General features: G+C 36.5%; 1 protein-coding gene across 3 annotated transcripts in view; it reads left to right on the top strand.

Moving 5' to 3' along the window:
• The first annotated feature begins 1,451 nt into the window (after window positions 1–1,451).
• The window catches only part of LOC132645753 (uncharacterized), a 30,575-nt gene continuing 16,578 nt past the window's right edge, over window positions 1,452–15,448 (top strand). For all 3 annotated transcript variants that reach the window (XM_060362934.1, XM_060362935.1, XM_060362933.1), the window contains exons 1-12: window positions 1,452–1,659; window positions 7,874–8,171; window positions 8,312–8,537; window positions 8,637–8,976; window positions 9,083–9,196; window positions 9,618–9,746; window positions 9,826–10,017; window positions 10,104–10,298; window positions 11,679–11,816; window positions 11,976–12,101; window positions 12,183–12,424; window positions 12,917–13,020. In XM_060362934.1, coding sequence (XP_060218917.1) covers window positions 1,561–1,659; window positions 7,874–8,171; window positions 8,312–8,537; window positions 8,637–8,976; window positions 9,083–9,196; window positions 9,618–9,746; window positions 9,826–10,017; window positions 10,104–10,298; window positions 11,679–11,816; window positions 11,976–12,101; window positions 12,183–12,424; window positions 12,917–13,020 — 2,203 coding nt within the window. In that variant the 5' untranslated portion in view covers window positions 1,452–1,560. The remainder of the gene's footprint in view (window positions 1,660–7,873; window positions 8,172–8,311; window positions 8,538–8,636; window positions 8,977–9,082; window positions 9,197–9,617; window positions 9,747–9,825; window positions 10,018–10,103; window positions 10,299–11,678; window positions 11,817–11,975; window positions 12,102–12,182; window positions 12,425–12,916; window positions 13,021–15,448) is intronic.

Below are 15,448 nucleotides of genomic sequence, written 5' to 3'. Positions count from 1 at the left end.
TAATATGATTTGCATGATTACTTATTTACTTGCCATAATTTTTTAATGTCAGGATCACATGATATATTTGAGCAACTTTTATAGAAAAAAATAACACTATCAAACGAAGCATTTCTCTCTTGTTAGTCACGAAGATTTCACTAGGTCGAGCTCACCAGAACACATGGGTCATGATGGGTGTTGGTGACCTATAATCATTAAAAGCACCAATATGTGGTAACTAGTATACTTGTATTCTTTCATTTCAAGAGCTCACATTGCATATTCAAGATTCGGTAATGGCAAAATGACCAAAACGTGAAAGAAAATGTCTCAGTTTCGCATAACATAAATAAGTTGGTTAGTATTCGTTACTTACCTAATTCTAGACTCTGAAGCTTATGAACCTCGACACTGCTGAAACAACTTTGAGAGCATACGAGTCGTAAAACAAATTGATACATTGATGTTTATACATTAAAAAAAAAAATTGACAATCATGATTAGTATATATCTTTTAGTATTTGATCAGCGAGCTAAACAATAAGCATAGATGAAATTTGTAACCTATTTGATAAATTGAATTGCCCAAAAGCCACGTGGTTATAGAGGTCGGAATGATACAATGGTTGTCAATACTTCTAGTGAACCACTGTTTTAACATACCATGTTTGTGCATTTCGACGCGTGAGAAAGCAACCTGACACATTGTTTGCCCCTTGGTTGAGGCTGCAAGTCACACTTAAAAATAATAAAGTGGTTGAGTATGCTTCCGTCTAAAAAGATTACAATTAATAAAGAAACTAATAAATTATTAAATTTGATTATGGTTTAAAAATGACTTAATAGATATTTTACCCCTCAAATTTGTACAAAAATCTCTTCTGCACACATTTTCTCTGAGAGCATTATTTAACGTGCCTTAACTTGCAATTTTGTAGCTAAAATCACCTCATCGATGACATAAATCGAGTAGCTATTGAAAACTGAATAGCATATGACACATGTCAAATGTGTAAATAGAAATACATTATGTCCTATTCAGTTGATTGCTTGGCACATCGAAACCTTATGTAATTTCTTTTATTTCCATGTTTTCTTGTAAAAGCAAAAGATCAAAGATTGTTCGATCAAATTTTTTGTAAGCTAAAACTCAGTCTTTTTTCCAAAATAAGTAGTACAATGCTACTAGGGGATTTTAGTAGGTCAATTGGTTCGCTACTTGAAACCTTATTGGTGAGAGTTCAATTCCCATCTTGTAATCTCCTCTACCATTTGTCCTTCTCCTACCCTAATCTATATAAATTCTTATAGAGTACAATACTATATTTTTGAAGATTTGATGGGTGTAATTGAAAGAGGTGACTATAACTTTAGGGCCGTTTCATGTGAAAGTAAGAAAGGTGCGAAGCCGGTGCAGATAACGCACACCGAATAAGTTTACCCCACATATAAAAACCCTTGTCTAGGACTCCAGTTTTCCTCACCCTCTGTGCATTTTCTCTCTCTTGGATCGTTCACCCATCAAATCCCTTACTGCTTTCACTTCGCGTAAGACAAAACCCTAGCCATTTGTTCGCAATGATTCCATTCGGCTCCACTGTTGCTTCGCAGATTCGGTTTCTGCTCCACAGCTTGAACGGTTCCAACTCTGACACTGTTTCCCATGAGCTTCGTCAGGTACACTAAAACCCTTCAATGTGTGGTCATATGCCTATCTACACTCGATTCTTGTGTAGTTGCTATTAATTCCACTTCTTGAGTAACAACTTTTAATTCCTAACTGCTATTTGGTTAAATTTATTTAATTGGATTTTAATTATAATTCACTAGATAGGAACCAATCTAGGTTTATACATGCATTTACAGTCGGATTCTTAGTTGATTATTTCACAGATTGTCTCCTCTTTAGTAACTCCTCCTGCACTCTATTTTTTGTAGAGATACGTTTGAATTGGTGTATTGGGAAATAATTTGTAACGATTTTCCAAGGTTATGTAGTTGTTAGTAATTCCACTTCTTGGGTAATGGCTTCTGCTTCAAATACCCAAAATTGAATTTTTAATTCGTCAATAGTGCCGCAGGGGTGGCAAAATCAGCCCCATAAAATCATGACCCGACCATACACTGTTCCCCCTTTTGGAATATGCAGACAACCTTGTTTTCTTTCTTAGATTGGATTTCTTGTCTCACTGTAATTTTTGTAGAGATATGTTTGTGTACTAGGAAATAGTTGGTAGTTACTATTAATTGGACTTCCTGAGTAATGGCTTCTGCTTCAAATACCCTAAAATTGGATTTTTTATTCGTCAATACTATTAGTAAAGCCTCCCAACCTTGAATGTGTGGTTATATACGTATCTACAGTTGATTCTTGATTGTTTCTTTCGCAGATTGGATTTTTTTGTCTTTTCTTTAGTGACTACTTGCACTGTCATTTTTGTAGAGATATGTGTTTGCATTGGTGTACTGGGAAATAATTCGTTACTGGAAAGAACGATTTTCCAAGGTTGTGTAGTTGCTATTAATTCCACTTCTTTGAGTATTAGGCTTCTGCTTCAAATACTCAAAGTTGATTTTTTTATTCATCAATACTAGGGGTTGCGAAATCAGCCCATAAAATCACAGCCCGCCCAACCCGTTTAGGTTTAGGTTAATGACCTGCTTATTTATTAACTCAGCCCATTTTAACATGCCCAATTTCAGCCCAAACCGTCCATTTGACAACACTAGTCAATACTTCTAGTGAAGTTTGTTTAATTGGATTTCACCTATAACCCACGAGATAGGAACCCATCTAAGTGTTATACATGCATGTACGATATGATTCTTAGTTGATTATATCCTGTAGCCCCGCGCTGTAATTTTTGTAGAGATGTGTTTGCATTGGTGTACTGGGAAACAATTGGTAACTGGAAAGAACGATTTTCAAGGCTATGTAGTTGCTATTAATTCCACTTCTTGAGTAACAGCTTCTACTTCAAATACCCAAAATCGGATTTTTTTTTAATTCGTAACTACTAGCTGTAAAATTTATTTCATTGGATTTCACCTATAATTCACAAGATATAGGAACTCATCTAGGTGTTATACATGCATTCATGGTCGGATTCTTAGTTGATTATTTCACAGATTGGACTTTTTGTTTCCTCTTTGTCACTTCTATTATTGCACTGTAACTTATTGTATAGTTATGTTTGTATTATGTAGTGGGTGATTAATTGTTAATTAGAAGGCAGGATCTTCATGGTGATTGTGTGATGTAGTTGCACTGAATTGCCCGTCTTAGTGATGGTTTTTGCTTTGAATATCCACGGGTGGAATTTTCGTTCGTATAGATCGTTAGTAAATTTAGTTAATTGGACTATGTGTAGTCCAGAAATAGAAACCTATCAATGTGTAATTATTCGCGCTCTTACAGTCCGTTTCATAGTAGTTTCTTTCGCATATTTGATTTTTATTCCATCTTTTAGCTTCTGTTGTCACATAGCAACTCTTGTGTACATTTTTTTGATCGATTTAGTGGATGAATTGGCGGCGATCCGAAGGAACAGTTCTTGAGCTGATGTAGTTTGATAAATTGCCTTGATTGAGTAATGGGATCGAATATCCAAAATCAAAATTCCGATTTGTTTCTTCAAAAGTTATTCAAAATGGGGAGCCGGTGCCTGTTGCCCTCCTTGTAGGGAAGGTCTTTGTTTTGTTTGACTAGAAAACTTGTTAGGGTTATGCGGCTATTTAGAAAAGGTGGGTGGGTGTGATGCGGCCTTTTTGATGAATATAATCAATTAAAATTCCATACATTTCGTACCCGCACATGTGGCTGAATATAATCAAGGTTACATACTTGAATACTATTAATAAAATTTACTTAAGTGGACGATATGCGTTGTCCAGATATAGGAATCCATCTGTCTGACTATACATGCATTTACCGGAAATTTCATGGTCATTTCTTTCACATATTGTATTTTTTTTCCTCTTTGTAACTGCTGTTGTTGCACTGTAATAGATATGTTTGCACCAGGGTAGTGAGTGAATAATTGGTTATTAGAACAATGACCTTCAAGGTTATGGCATTGCTTAAATTGCCCTTCTTGAGGCATGGGTTTTGCTTCAAATATCCAGTATTGGAATTTCCATTCGTGAATACTGTAAGTAAATTTACTTTGTTGAACTATATGTATTTTTATGCATCAGATGCGAGAGAACTGTGGAAAACACATCTGTACTTGCTCTAAAATGCCCTTCTTGAGTAAATGTGACATCCAAATTTGTATTCCAATCGTGAAATTGTTATTAAAATTTACGTAATTTGACTATATGTAGCATAGCCTATTTGACCCTTTTTCTGTGCATTGCGTGCAACACGCGCTTCTTGAGTAATGGGTTTTCTGACAAATATTCCTTCATATTTTAATTGGACTATAGGTATATTTGTTTAGGGGAATTATAAAAAGTACCTTTGTATAGGGGTTGCATACATTTTTATGCATCATTTGGTTATTGGGTAAAAGGATTTCTAAAATTCGGGGGAAATGGAGAATTGGGAAATCCATTAAAAAATCTAGCGGATGGTTCCACTTTATATACGTTTTTATTATTTCCTTTAAAGATAAGAATAAACCTTTGTTGTTGAAATTCCTGTTAAAATAACCCTTTACTGTTGAAATCTCCATTACGACTTGATATAGTACAGTTGTTTTCAAAGAGAACTACTTTGACTTTGGCACTTGATGTCGACTCACGTTTTTTTTTGGATAGAGTGGAAGATTATGTGATTATTTTTTGGCATTATCCGTTAAGGAATTGGGCTGTTTCATTTATCTTTGACTCCCAATTTGATAAGATGCAAATTTTACTCTTCGCTGGCACTCTCTTCAATTAATGTTCTTTACTTGGAAGTTTTCCTGTCTCTTCTCGATGCTACTATAATCAGTAAGAGGATATGGTCGGGTGAAGGTAGTAATCTAGCAATTAGATCGCATCTTGGGTTCTCTTTATCTTTGATGGCATGCTACTAAGATCTACCTAGGTGTTCAAGTTCCATCTGTTACTCTAGAGCACAGAGGGTTAGGCAGGAGACGTAGATTTTCTTGAGAAAGAAATTTCCAAGTATATCTGGTCTCTTATTTTATGTTCCCTAATCATCATCGAATTGAGTGTCTAGACCTAACCTACCTCTAAATGCTGTTTAAATATAAATGCCGAAGTTCTGTTGGCCCAATTTTTTGGTTGCTTTGGAGCATTTGTTTCGGTATTCCACTATTTATAACAGCAGAAGCGCTTTCCTTTTCCTCTCCATGTTCCGTCGCCTTTGTTTGGGAAGTATGTTGTCGACCTTCAACTGATATCTTCTTCTTGTTAGTATGTGAAAAGCATGATAAATGTTGACTGGTATTTCAACTTCTCAAAATGATGCTTTATAGTTGTAAATTTGGAATACATAATTGGGAAGCCAACAAGCATTAGGCTCCTACTTCTGTTTTAAATTTGTAGGAGTCAAATTTTTATTGTTACTTTCTAAATAAATGGCTTAAGTTGATCTTCTGGAATGTGTAATTTATTTAATCCCGTAATTGACCATAAATTTGTATTTTAGAAGGTGTAGCTTTCCAATTTTGGGATGTTATTTTTTTTACTGTGAGATAATAGTTTTTGGTGTATATTAACAAGTGGGTGAGCGCTCAAGGTTTGAGCCTTAGTTATCAATGTGGGACTTGGGTGTTCTGGAGGAGACATGGGAAATACAAAGCTGCTGGGGCATTGATGTAAATGATATCTGTGGAAGTGATTGTATGCATTCATTGTTTTTTTTTGTTAAAATTAGGGTTCATAATTGACCTCAAGAAGTTTGGGATTGAGATGCAGTAGTATAGTAGTTGTTGTAACTGGGATGTATTCTATTGTAAGAAGATTCCAAAAAAGCAGTTTGGTCTTTATATAGGTGTACTGTCTTTTGTTTTTTTCGTGTTTTGAATCTGATTTTGTTGAAATAGTTTGCAACTTTTGTAGCTCAGTTGATGAAACTTTATTCACATATATATAGTTCTTCGAATTTCTGTTTAAGCATGTTATTCGTTGTGTTACAAAATATATTACAGAATTAGAAATGATGACACTGGACAGATGGTGCGAGTAGAAAATGTAGAGGATTAATGAGGGAATAAGATAAGGTCACCTAATATAGATTATCGTTCTGTGAGACCTCCGAACTCCCTGATCTAGGTGTGACAATGATGATTGAAGGTATTAAAGTGGAGAAATAGCCCTAGAATCTTATGGAAGAAAGTAGTTTAAAGAACCAATAATCTCACCGGATTAATGCGGACTTTGCTAACAGCACAACATGATGGGGGCGAAGGACCACATGTAATAGTAATAGTCGAACTAACGTTTAGTTATTGTTGTTACATTTACATTAGGCTCGGTGTATTGTCAAAGGGTTGATTAGGCGATACTTTAGTGTTGAAGCTAGTGCAGAACATGTGTGAATTTTCCTCGATTAACCAGGAAGGCACCAAGGCGCTAAAGTGTACCTCATTGTCCATGGATATATAATGGGAAAGTTGGCACATAACTTGGAAATCCATTGTTCAAGTTACGAAAGTTGGTGGATACTGGCCTTGCCCTACTAGCCTTCTCTTTTAAATACCATTCTTGGTTTCTTGATACGATTCGAATTTGTGACGTGCATCTGTCAGATGGCTCATCACATAACAAATAAATAATTTACTTTGTTCTATTTTTTTCAAATTCTTTTCCCATACAAGGGTTTCATGAAGCTTTCCCTGGCGGAGATGATTTCGAAAATTTTCTATATGATATTCCTGGCACCAAACACACATTGCTTAAAAGCTACTTTTCTTAGATAGGAAATTGATTATTGGAAGTTACAGTGTTCTAGAAGCCTTTGATATGTAAAGAGTCGAGGAAGAAGAGAATATCGGCAGATAATAGTATCAAATTACCACCAATCGTTCACACAATGATGCAATATCTTGTGAGCAAAGGAGGTATTGAGCATGTGTGAACCTGGTATTCCAGCCTCTGTACCATTTTAGGGTTTTGAAGTGAACTGTTCTATCAAAAAGGCCTTTTTTGATAGATTCCAGAAAGCTAAAACTACGTCCTCAATTTTATTCTTCACAGGCAGTGATGAAACCATGAGGCTTTTAGGATTTAGTATTCCTGATTTTTCTGTTCAGAGTCAGGATAGGTCTGCTTCAATTTGCTAGGGTATCTAGTTATGACCTTGCTCTGTATGTCCCGACGTGGCTGTAACTTTAAGACTTTTTTCTGAGCTTATTCTTAGGTGTGTGACATCTCTCTTATTCTGCAAGGATCTTTTTCATGATGCATCATATTTGAGGTCATGGTTCTGTAAGATATGTCGGCTTGCACTCTGTATAGATATCTTTTTAATACGGTGAATGGAGTTGCAACTACTCTTAAGTATCCTGTTTGTCTCTTGCCAAGCTTGTTTCATATTGGTATGTGTGGTAGAATTTTCCTGTTTGTGGTGTGGGACGGCTTGCCCACTCTCTTCTTGTTATTTTTAATAAACTTGTGTATTTTGAGTGCCTCTTAATTTTTTTGTTTGCCTTTTGGGCTCTGCCCAATTGTTAAGACGATTCTGCATGCTTTTAATGCGTATAAAGCGCCTTGTGAAAACATGAAATTATTCGTGGGAATCACAATCCTCTGCTAGATTTAGAGTTGAATAAAAATCATGAAGTATCTTTAGGATATAAGCAGGTAATATTGTTGCAACCATAGACTCTTTCCATATGTTGCAACTAGATGGTTATCAACCTTTGTTATTCCCAGGGAAAAATATTGAAATAACACCTTTATCCTCTCATTTTGTTTTCTTTGCATTTTGTCCTTGCAGTATCTGGCATATGGAGTTGAAGGGAGCATATTGCTGCTTCGGACCTGCATTGATCATCTGAATGTTTATGGGAAAGACTTGAAGAATACAAAGTTGGATCCTGTTTTTGCTTCCATTTTCAGATGCATCCTAGACAAGCCAAATTTCAGCACTGTTTTTTCTGAATCCCTCAAGGATACTGCAATCAGTGAGGAGTTTTTAGTGAATCTATCAAATGATTTTGACTTGGAAATATCTGAAAAAATCGGAATTGGCCTTGCATTGTCAGACTCAGAAAATGTTGATGTCAGGAAATTTGGTGAGTCCATCTTCCTCCAGATCCTGTTAATAGTACTTAGGTCTTAATTTAATCTTTCATGTAGTGGAGGAAAGGAGGTAAAAGAATGTGTTGCTGTATTTCCTTTATCTAGATGTGCTTTTGTTGCTGGTATTTTGCAGGAACCAATTATTGCATGGGTCAGATTGCGGAATTATGTTCCACCAACTCTTCTTTAGATGATGTCAAGCGAATTCAGGATGTTCTTTTGTTTCTGGATCAATCTGAAGGCCTCTCTAAGCATGTAGACTTGTTTATGCATATGTTATCGCTCGTCCAGTCAAAAGAAGCCCAGTTCGTTTTAACTCCATTGCTATCTGACGAACTTCGTGAAGCTAATATTTTGAGGTATTTTTGTCTAAATTTAGTTGTGGTTCTTTTATCTCTTTTATCTAGTAACTTGTGCATTAACATAAGCATGACGTTACCTTGTCTTTTTTGTTGCAGGAACTTAGATTTCTTAAATGATGATGGTGAAGATGATTTTGATGCTCTTGTGGCAGAAATGGAGAAAGAAATGAGCATAGCAGACATAATGAATGAATTGGGTTATGGATGCACTGCTACTATCTTGCAATGCAAAGAAATGTTATCCTTATTTTTGCCGCTGACTGAAGTGACTGTTGCTAGGATACTTGGTATGGTTGTACGTACCCGTTCAGGCATTGAGGATAACCTTAATGTGTTCTCAACTTTCCGTGCTGCTCTTGGTAGCAGCACTGCATCTGATCCATCACCATTGAGTTCTTGGAATGCCGATGTCCTTATTGATGCTATAAAGCAACTCGTGAGTTCCATCACCTTAATTGTTTATCAGTTTGTAATTTTTGATGGTGCAGTTATAGCTTGATGATAAGGAACAGATTTATCACCTTCCACCTCTTTGTGTGCAGGCTCCTGGACTTAACTGGGTAACTGTTATGGAAAACCTAGATCACGAGGGTTTCTATATTCCCGATGGAGCAGCCTTTTCCTTTTTGATGTCCATTTACAAACATTCCTGTCAGGTACCTCCATTCTTCCCTCTATACAATGCATGCATCTATGAGGCTACCCACTTTTCACTTTTCTTTTTAGTGGCTTGAAAAAAAGGAACATGGAAGAAGTAAAGTTTTTGGAAACGTTTCTAGACCCGAAACAGGGGATTCACGCATATTTGGTATAATGGAACATGCAATTTACTTCAGTTACTTATCCACTTCCCCGTTTATAAGTAGGATAATTTCTTCTGCTTGCTTTTTCTTTGGAATTTACGCTTCCGTTTGTGTTACTTCATGTGTTTATTTCTTTCTTTCTCGTTCTTGTTGAAGTAAGCAATTTCAATGGGCCACTGTAGATTGGTATCACCATCCACAAAAAATATAAAAAATAAATAAAAAAATTTAACCTTCTGGAATATTTTTGTTGTATATCCTGCCGGAATTGTAGGATCCTTTTCCTCTTGGAGCTATTTGTGGTTCTATCTGGAAGAATGCTGAGGGCCAGCTTTCCTTACTCAAGTATGCTGTCTCGGTGCCTCCTGAAGTATTTACCTTCGCGCATTCTGGGAGGCAACTGGTATGATGCTTTAATAATTAGCTTATCTACAACCTCATATCTTGTATGATTGGTCTGAACAGACACTGTGTTGGAGCAGGAGTATGTTGATGCAGTGAATGACCATAAAATTCAAATTGGACATGCAAATCATGCGTGGCTGTGTCTTGACCTTCTTGAAGTTCTTTGCCAGCTGGCCGAGAGAGGCTATGCAAGTTCTGTCCGATCCATTCTGGAGCACCCTCTGAAGCACTGTCCAGAAGTTTTGCTTCTTGGGATGGCCCACATCAATGTACTGGGCATGGACACTGATTATGAATCTTTTATTGTTTTATATTTTCATCTGTATTAATCAAAATGCCTTTGAATAACTTGCAGACTGCATATAATCTCCTACAGCATGAAGTTTCCGCTGCTGCTTTTCCTGTTATGCTAAAAAATGCTGCTGCTAGCGGTATGATTCTTCATTTATGGCATGTTAATCCTAGCATCTTGTGTTGGGGTCTTGTACAAGCATTGAACGTTGATCTGGACAACATGCACAAAGTTTTGGATGCCTGTCAAGAGCTAAAGGTTGGATTATTTCCCAAATTTAAGTATTTAACCGTGATGCATAAAATTGATACCATTAGTATGTTATTCGAAATGATCATTGGTGTATTCAGTTCTTAAGATTATCTACTTGAGTTTGTAACCAGTCATAGTTATGGAGACTTCAAGTATGTTAACGTTCGGCTGTTAAATGCATCATTAATATAGCATGCTGCTAGTAATATGGTAAAGAACGTCCTTCTGCATAGTTATTTGTTACAGTCAGTAAGAGATGAAGCAATGCGAAGCGAGTTTTCATCACTTAGTGGATGCAGCGATGCATTACACAGACAATGAGGCACAAAGGATTCCATCGAGAAGCGGTTGATTACTTTGATCAACAAATTTAGAAGATGAAAAAGTAAAAGAGGAGGAGGAAAAAAGGACATTGGGCTATTTGAATATTAAATTTTGTCTCCACATATGTTATCAGCGTCATCTTTGTAGTCCTTATTTTCTCTGTCTTCTCGATTTTGTAATGCCTGTTCTAGAACCACCTGTATTTCTTTATACCTTTCATATAGTCTTTTCTCTCTCTTTCAAAGAAATGGCTTTTTTTTTTTTTTTTTTCCTTTTATGCAAGTCCTCTTATTCTGCTACTCCTATCTTTGTTTTTGCATCTCCTGTTCTCTGTATGATACACTTACTAAAAGGATCAAATATGAAATCGAGTATAGTATTGCAAATAATTCTTTTTTCTGGTTGATTAGTTGAAAATGGAAAAATGTTTTGTGATTAAAGTTTTCTTTTGATGGTCTTGTTGAAATTATATTGATGTTTACTTTAAGGAACTGGTTTAATATCGTCATTATTGTATATTCGATGCTAAATTAGTAATTTTAATGCACTTTTGATTGTTATATGTACCGAATGGATATGTAAGTGGTATCTTATTTTCAGGAAATTGTGTGCTTCATTTCCACGAAGCGTGCTCTTCATTTCTCGCGTCATTTTGAGCCCGTGGATCTTATCGTTTTTTGCTCTTTCTGCTTTAAAACCCTGGTTGCAGTTTAAATATTCTAGATGATTCTAGTATGCCAGGCCCTTAACCCTGAAAAAAGTTCTAGTGTGCCAGGCATAATGGCTGAATAGTATTTGTAAGTTTGTTGCCCGAAGAGATAAAAGTATGTTTTTGTTTCATGATTAATTCTTCTAGTTCTATTATTATATATCATTTGTTTGAGGAATGGGTGGCATTAAGACCTTCTGTTCTCTTGCTTATCCAAAGGACTTTCTTTTACTGTACCTGCTCGTTGATTGAAATATACATTGATCTCTTCATGCACGTTTTCCCCTGTTTTGCGTATCCTATCTTTCCTCATCCTTCCAGTATGTTAACTCATGATTTTTTGTGTCTTGCAGATTCTATCATCAGTACTGGATAGGATTCCTTATGTTTTCGGGATCAGACTTGCTGCCCTTGCTTCCCACAAAGAACTCATGGATTTAGACAAATGGTTGAGCAATAACTTAAACACATATAAAGATATCTTCTATGAGGTTTGTTTTTTCCACAAATTTTAAATTTGAAAATATTGTTCTGCATTGTTGCTGTTCTTAACATTTACTCTGCATTGTCACCGTTCTCAATGTTGGAGAAACTTTTACTCTGCCATGGCCCGTGTTAAGCTTTGTGCTGAACTCTATATGTGTTTGCAGGAATGCCTTAAGTTCTTGAGGGAGGTACATCTCAGTACTCAAGCTCAAGATGTTGCTTCCAGCCGCTTTGATCCTCCCAATGCTCTTTGGACTATTTATTCAGAAACTTCTTCTACCTTTTTAAAGGTCCACTTTCGAGATTGATTAGTCTTAGACAGCATGCACTTAAATTTCATTTTTGCTCATGTTTGGATATTTATTGTGCAGGTACTTAAGTCTCATTCTGACCTAGTTTCTTCACGCCACTTAGCTGAGGAGCTGGACAAGTTGCAAATAACATACATGGATGCTAATTCACGGCTTAAGAGTGTTGGTGGTGCTGATTCATCCACTTCTGAGGATATTGAAGCGGAAGCCAACATATACTTTCATCAAATGTTCTCTGGTCAGCTGACTAATGATGCAACGGTTCAAATGCTTGCTCGTTTCAAAGAATCAACTGAAAAGAGGTCAATTTTACAAGAACCACTTATATTATTTTTAAATACCCTGCACAAGGAAAATGGGTCAGGCATTGTTTTTCTTTTTCACTTCTTTTGTTCTGACAGAATGGCAGTTGCTTTTCCTTTGCTCATTGTGCTCTTTATGCTCTGAAAAGCCATGTGGCTGTTACTTAATACGCGCCATACTTCAACGTGTTATGAGGGCTCATTGTTGGGTGAAGTGAGAATACATATATTTCTCACTTTTCTCTATAAGATTGGTTTGGTATGCTCAAAATACTTGAGAGTTCCCATCTTAAACACAAGTTACTTATCTTAATATAGATATTTTTCAGAAAAGAAGTTAAATACTTTAATATCATTTTAGTTTTTTCAAGTTGGCATTGAATACTGATGAAATGGCTTAATTTAGTGCACTGAGGTGTTTTAGTCTACAGTCATGATTCATTAATATTTTGCGAAGTTAAGAGATATTGAAATGATAGTTGAAATTTGCAGGGAGCAAGCAATTTTCGAGTGCATGATCGGTAATCTGTTTGAAGAATACAAATTCCTCTCCAAGTACCCAGAAAGGCAGCTCAAAATTGCGGCTGTTCTATTTGGTGAGTTTGTCAGTGTTTAATCTTTCAACTGGTTATCTATCCGATTTTCTGTTAGATCGCAATAAAATTCTGCTGGACTTTTAATGTGTTTTTCTTGAGTTACAAATGAAGGGGAGCCTTGGAGCATCGGTAAAGTTGTCTCCGTGTGACCTATTGGTTACGGATTCGAGCGGTGGAAGCAGCCACTAATGCTTGCATTAGGTAGGCTGTCTACATCACACCCCTTGGGGTGCGGTCCTTCCAGGACCCTGCTAATTTGGGATGCTGTGTGCACTGGCCTGCCCTGCCCTTTCTTGATTTACAGTGTGCTTATCACAGATATACAATGTACTATTTTTTTAATGATAGATCTGTTTCGGTTGTTTAATTAAATATCAAAAGTTACATTCCCTAATAACTTCTTAAAGATGTTAGTTGTGCCCTTATGTCCCTTGAGGTTTTATCTTTGTTTTCAAGTTTGCACCCAGTATCCTTATCCTTCACTTTTCAAGTATTGACATATGAAGGTGTTAGGCATTTGTAGTCCAATGGGCTTGGATTAAAAAAGAATCAGAGTATTTAACTGTTGGAATTCAATATCCACGGTCAATTTTTTCATATTAACCAAGTTGATCATAGTCAAAGCCCAAAGGTCTGGGGCTTTTCTTTTGAGCAGATAAAGTGGTGTATAATAATAGAATAAAACTAGAAGCCTGGCACTAAGCTAGTGCCTGGATAATTACGAAGTTCAAAACCCTTCTGTACAAAAACAAAAAGAAGATTCCACCTTCGATGAACTCTAACACACTATGTTCATATTTAACACGTTGTAAGTTACATCAACAAACCAAAAAACCATTTGTTTCCTTCCATATAACCAAAGCTTGGCAGTGTTCCATACTTTTCTGACTGATTACTTCAAACCTTCAATCCCCCAGCTTATCAAAAGATCCTTCACAGTGAATGGCATTAGAAATTGAACTCTGAATATAAATTGAAGAAAAGGGCCAGAATCTTGTCAGGACGCTGTTAAAAAGATGACTGCTGCTCTCCTCTTTGCTGTTGCACAAGAAACATCTGCTGCTAGGATTGGGCATGAATTACTGAAAATCGAATTACCGAGGCGAATTGGGACTTTCGGTTATTTGGTAATTCGGTAACCAGTACGGTATTTGGGAGTAAATTTCAGTAATTTTGGTAGCCGGTTTCGTTATCCGGTTCCAGACAACCGGTATTACCGAATACCGAAGTAGTACCGACTTGTAACTTTTTTTTCTTGGTTTCAGTTATCTGATTCTCTGGTTTATTTTGACCCACAATGTCAAATTGTCTGACTATGTGGCACTAGTCTGCTCATTGAATTTCTTGCTGAATTTGAAGGATTTGTGTTGCCAACACTATTTTTCAATTCCCATTTATCATTTAATTTCAATCTTATTTCAAAACAGTTCATCAGCTTTCTTTCAACTTCCAAGCCTCGATTAATTCTGCTCACTGTTCTTTTCACTCTATGTTCATTAGGTAGAATCAGTGGTCTTGGTCACTACCCAGTGTAATCCCACAATAGTGGGGTCTGGGGAGGGTAAGATGTACGCAGCCTTACCCCTACCTGGGTAGGGAGGCTATTTCCGATTGACCCTCGGCAACCCTCCTCCTTTATCCGGGCTTGGGACCGGCAATGTGAGCGAGCTCACACAGGCGGAGTTCATTAGGTAGAATCAGTCTTTCAATTTAATTGTCAGTCTTCTTCTTTAACCAAAAGTCAGGAGTTTTTACTTTGACTAGTGTTAAGAGATAATTGCAATACTCTACCCTGTCAAAATGTTTTTTCCTTCAATACGTAATTACCGTATTACTGTACTGGGCAAAATTTTTGCAGTTCTTTTTATTTGGTATCTACTTTCAATTATCGATTTCGAAACCAAACTTCGGAAACACCGAACCGAATACCGAATGCCCACTCCTATGTGCAAATATATAAACCTTTTATCTGGAGTTTGCCTTGGGTGAGAAATGCGTCATGTGAGGCTAGCCACAAAAAAACAACTGACTTTATAGGGCGCCTTCAGCTTCCATAACTGCTTCCGAGGTCTGGGGATCGTTTATCATGAGAAGGTAAACACATGTCAGTGACCGATCGCATGTTCATCAGAGTGCAATTGGGTTTGACTTGTATAGAATATTGTACACACGAGAAGAAGAGAACTGGTTAAGGTCACATTAAGTCTGTAGCTACTCTTCTTTGGCGACCTAATTAGACGTTACTCATTTTAGTCTTGAGACATCTTGACATCACATAATGAAACAAAGAGCTGATTGTATCCAAAATGAAACGTTGGGAACATCTTAATATGGAGGCAATAATCATTTAACTTGATAAAAGTAGCTTTGACTTGATAATGTGGTTTCTCTGCTAACAAACAAATTCTCGTTCTAGATTATTTATAAA

Source organism: Lycium barbarum, chromosome 6 (assembly GCF_019175385.1).
Source record: "Lycium barbarum isolate Lr01 chromosome 6, ASM1917538v2, whole genome shotgun sequence".
Lineage (NCBI taxonomy): Eukaryota > Viridiplantae > Streptophyta > Magnoliopsida > Solanales > Solanaceae > Lycium > Lycium barbarum.
This window is presented reverse-complemented; position numbering and strand designations above follow the sequence as displayed.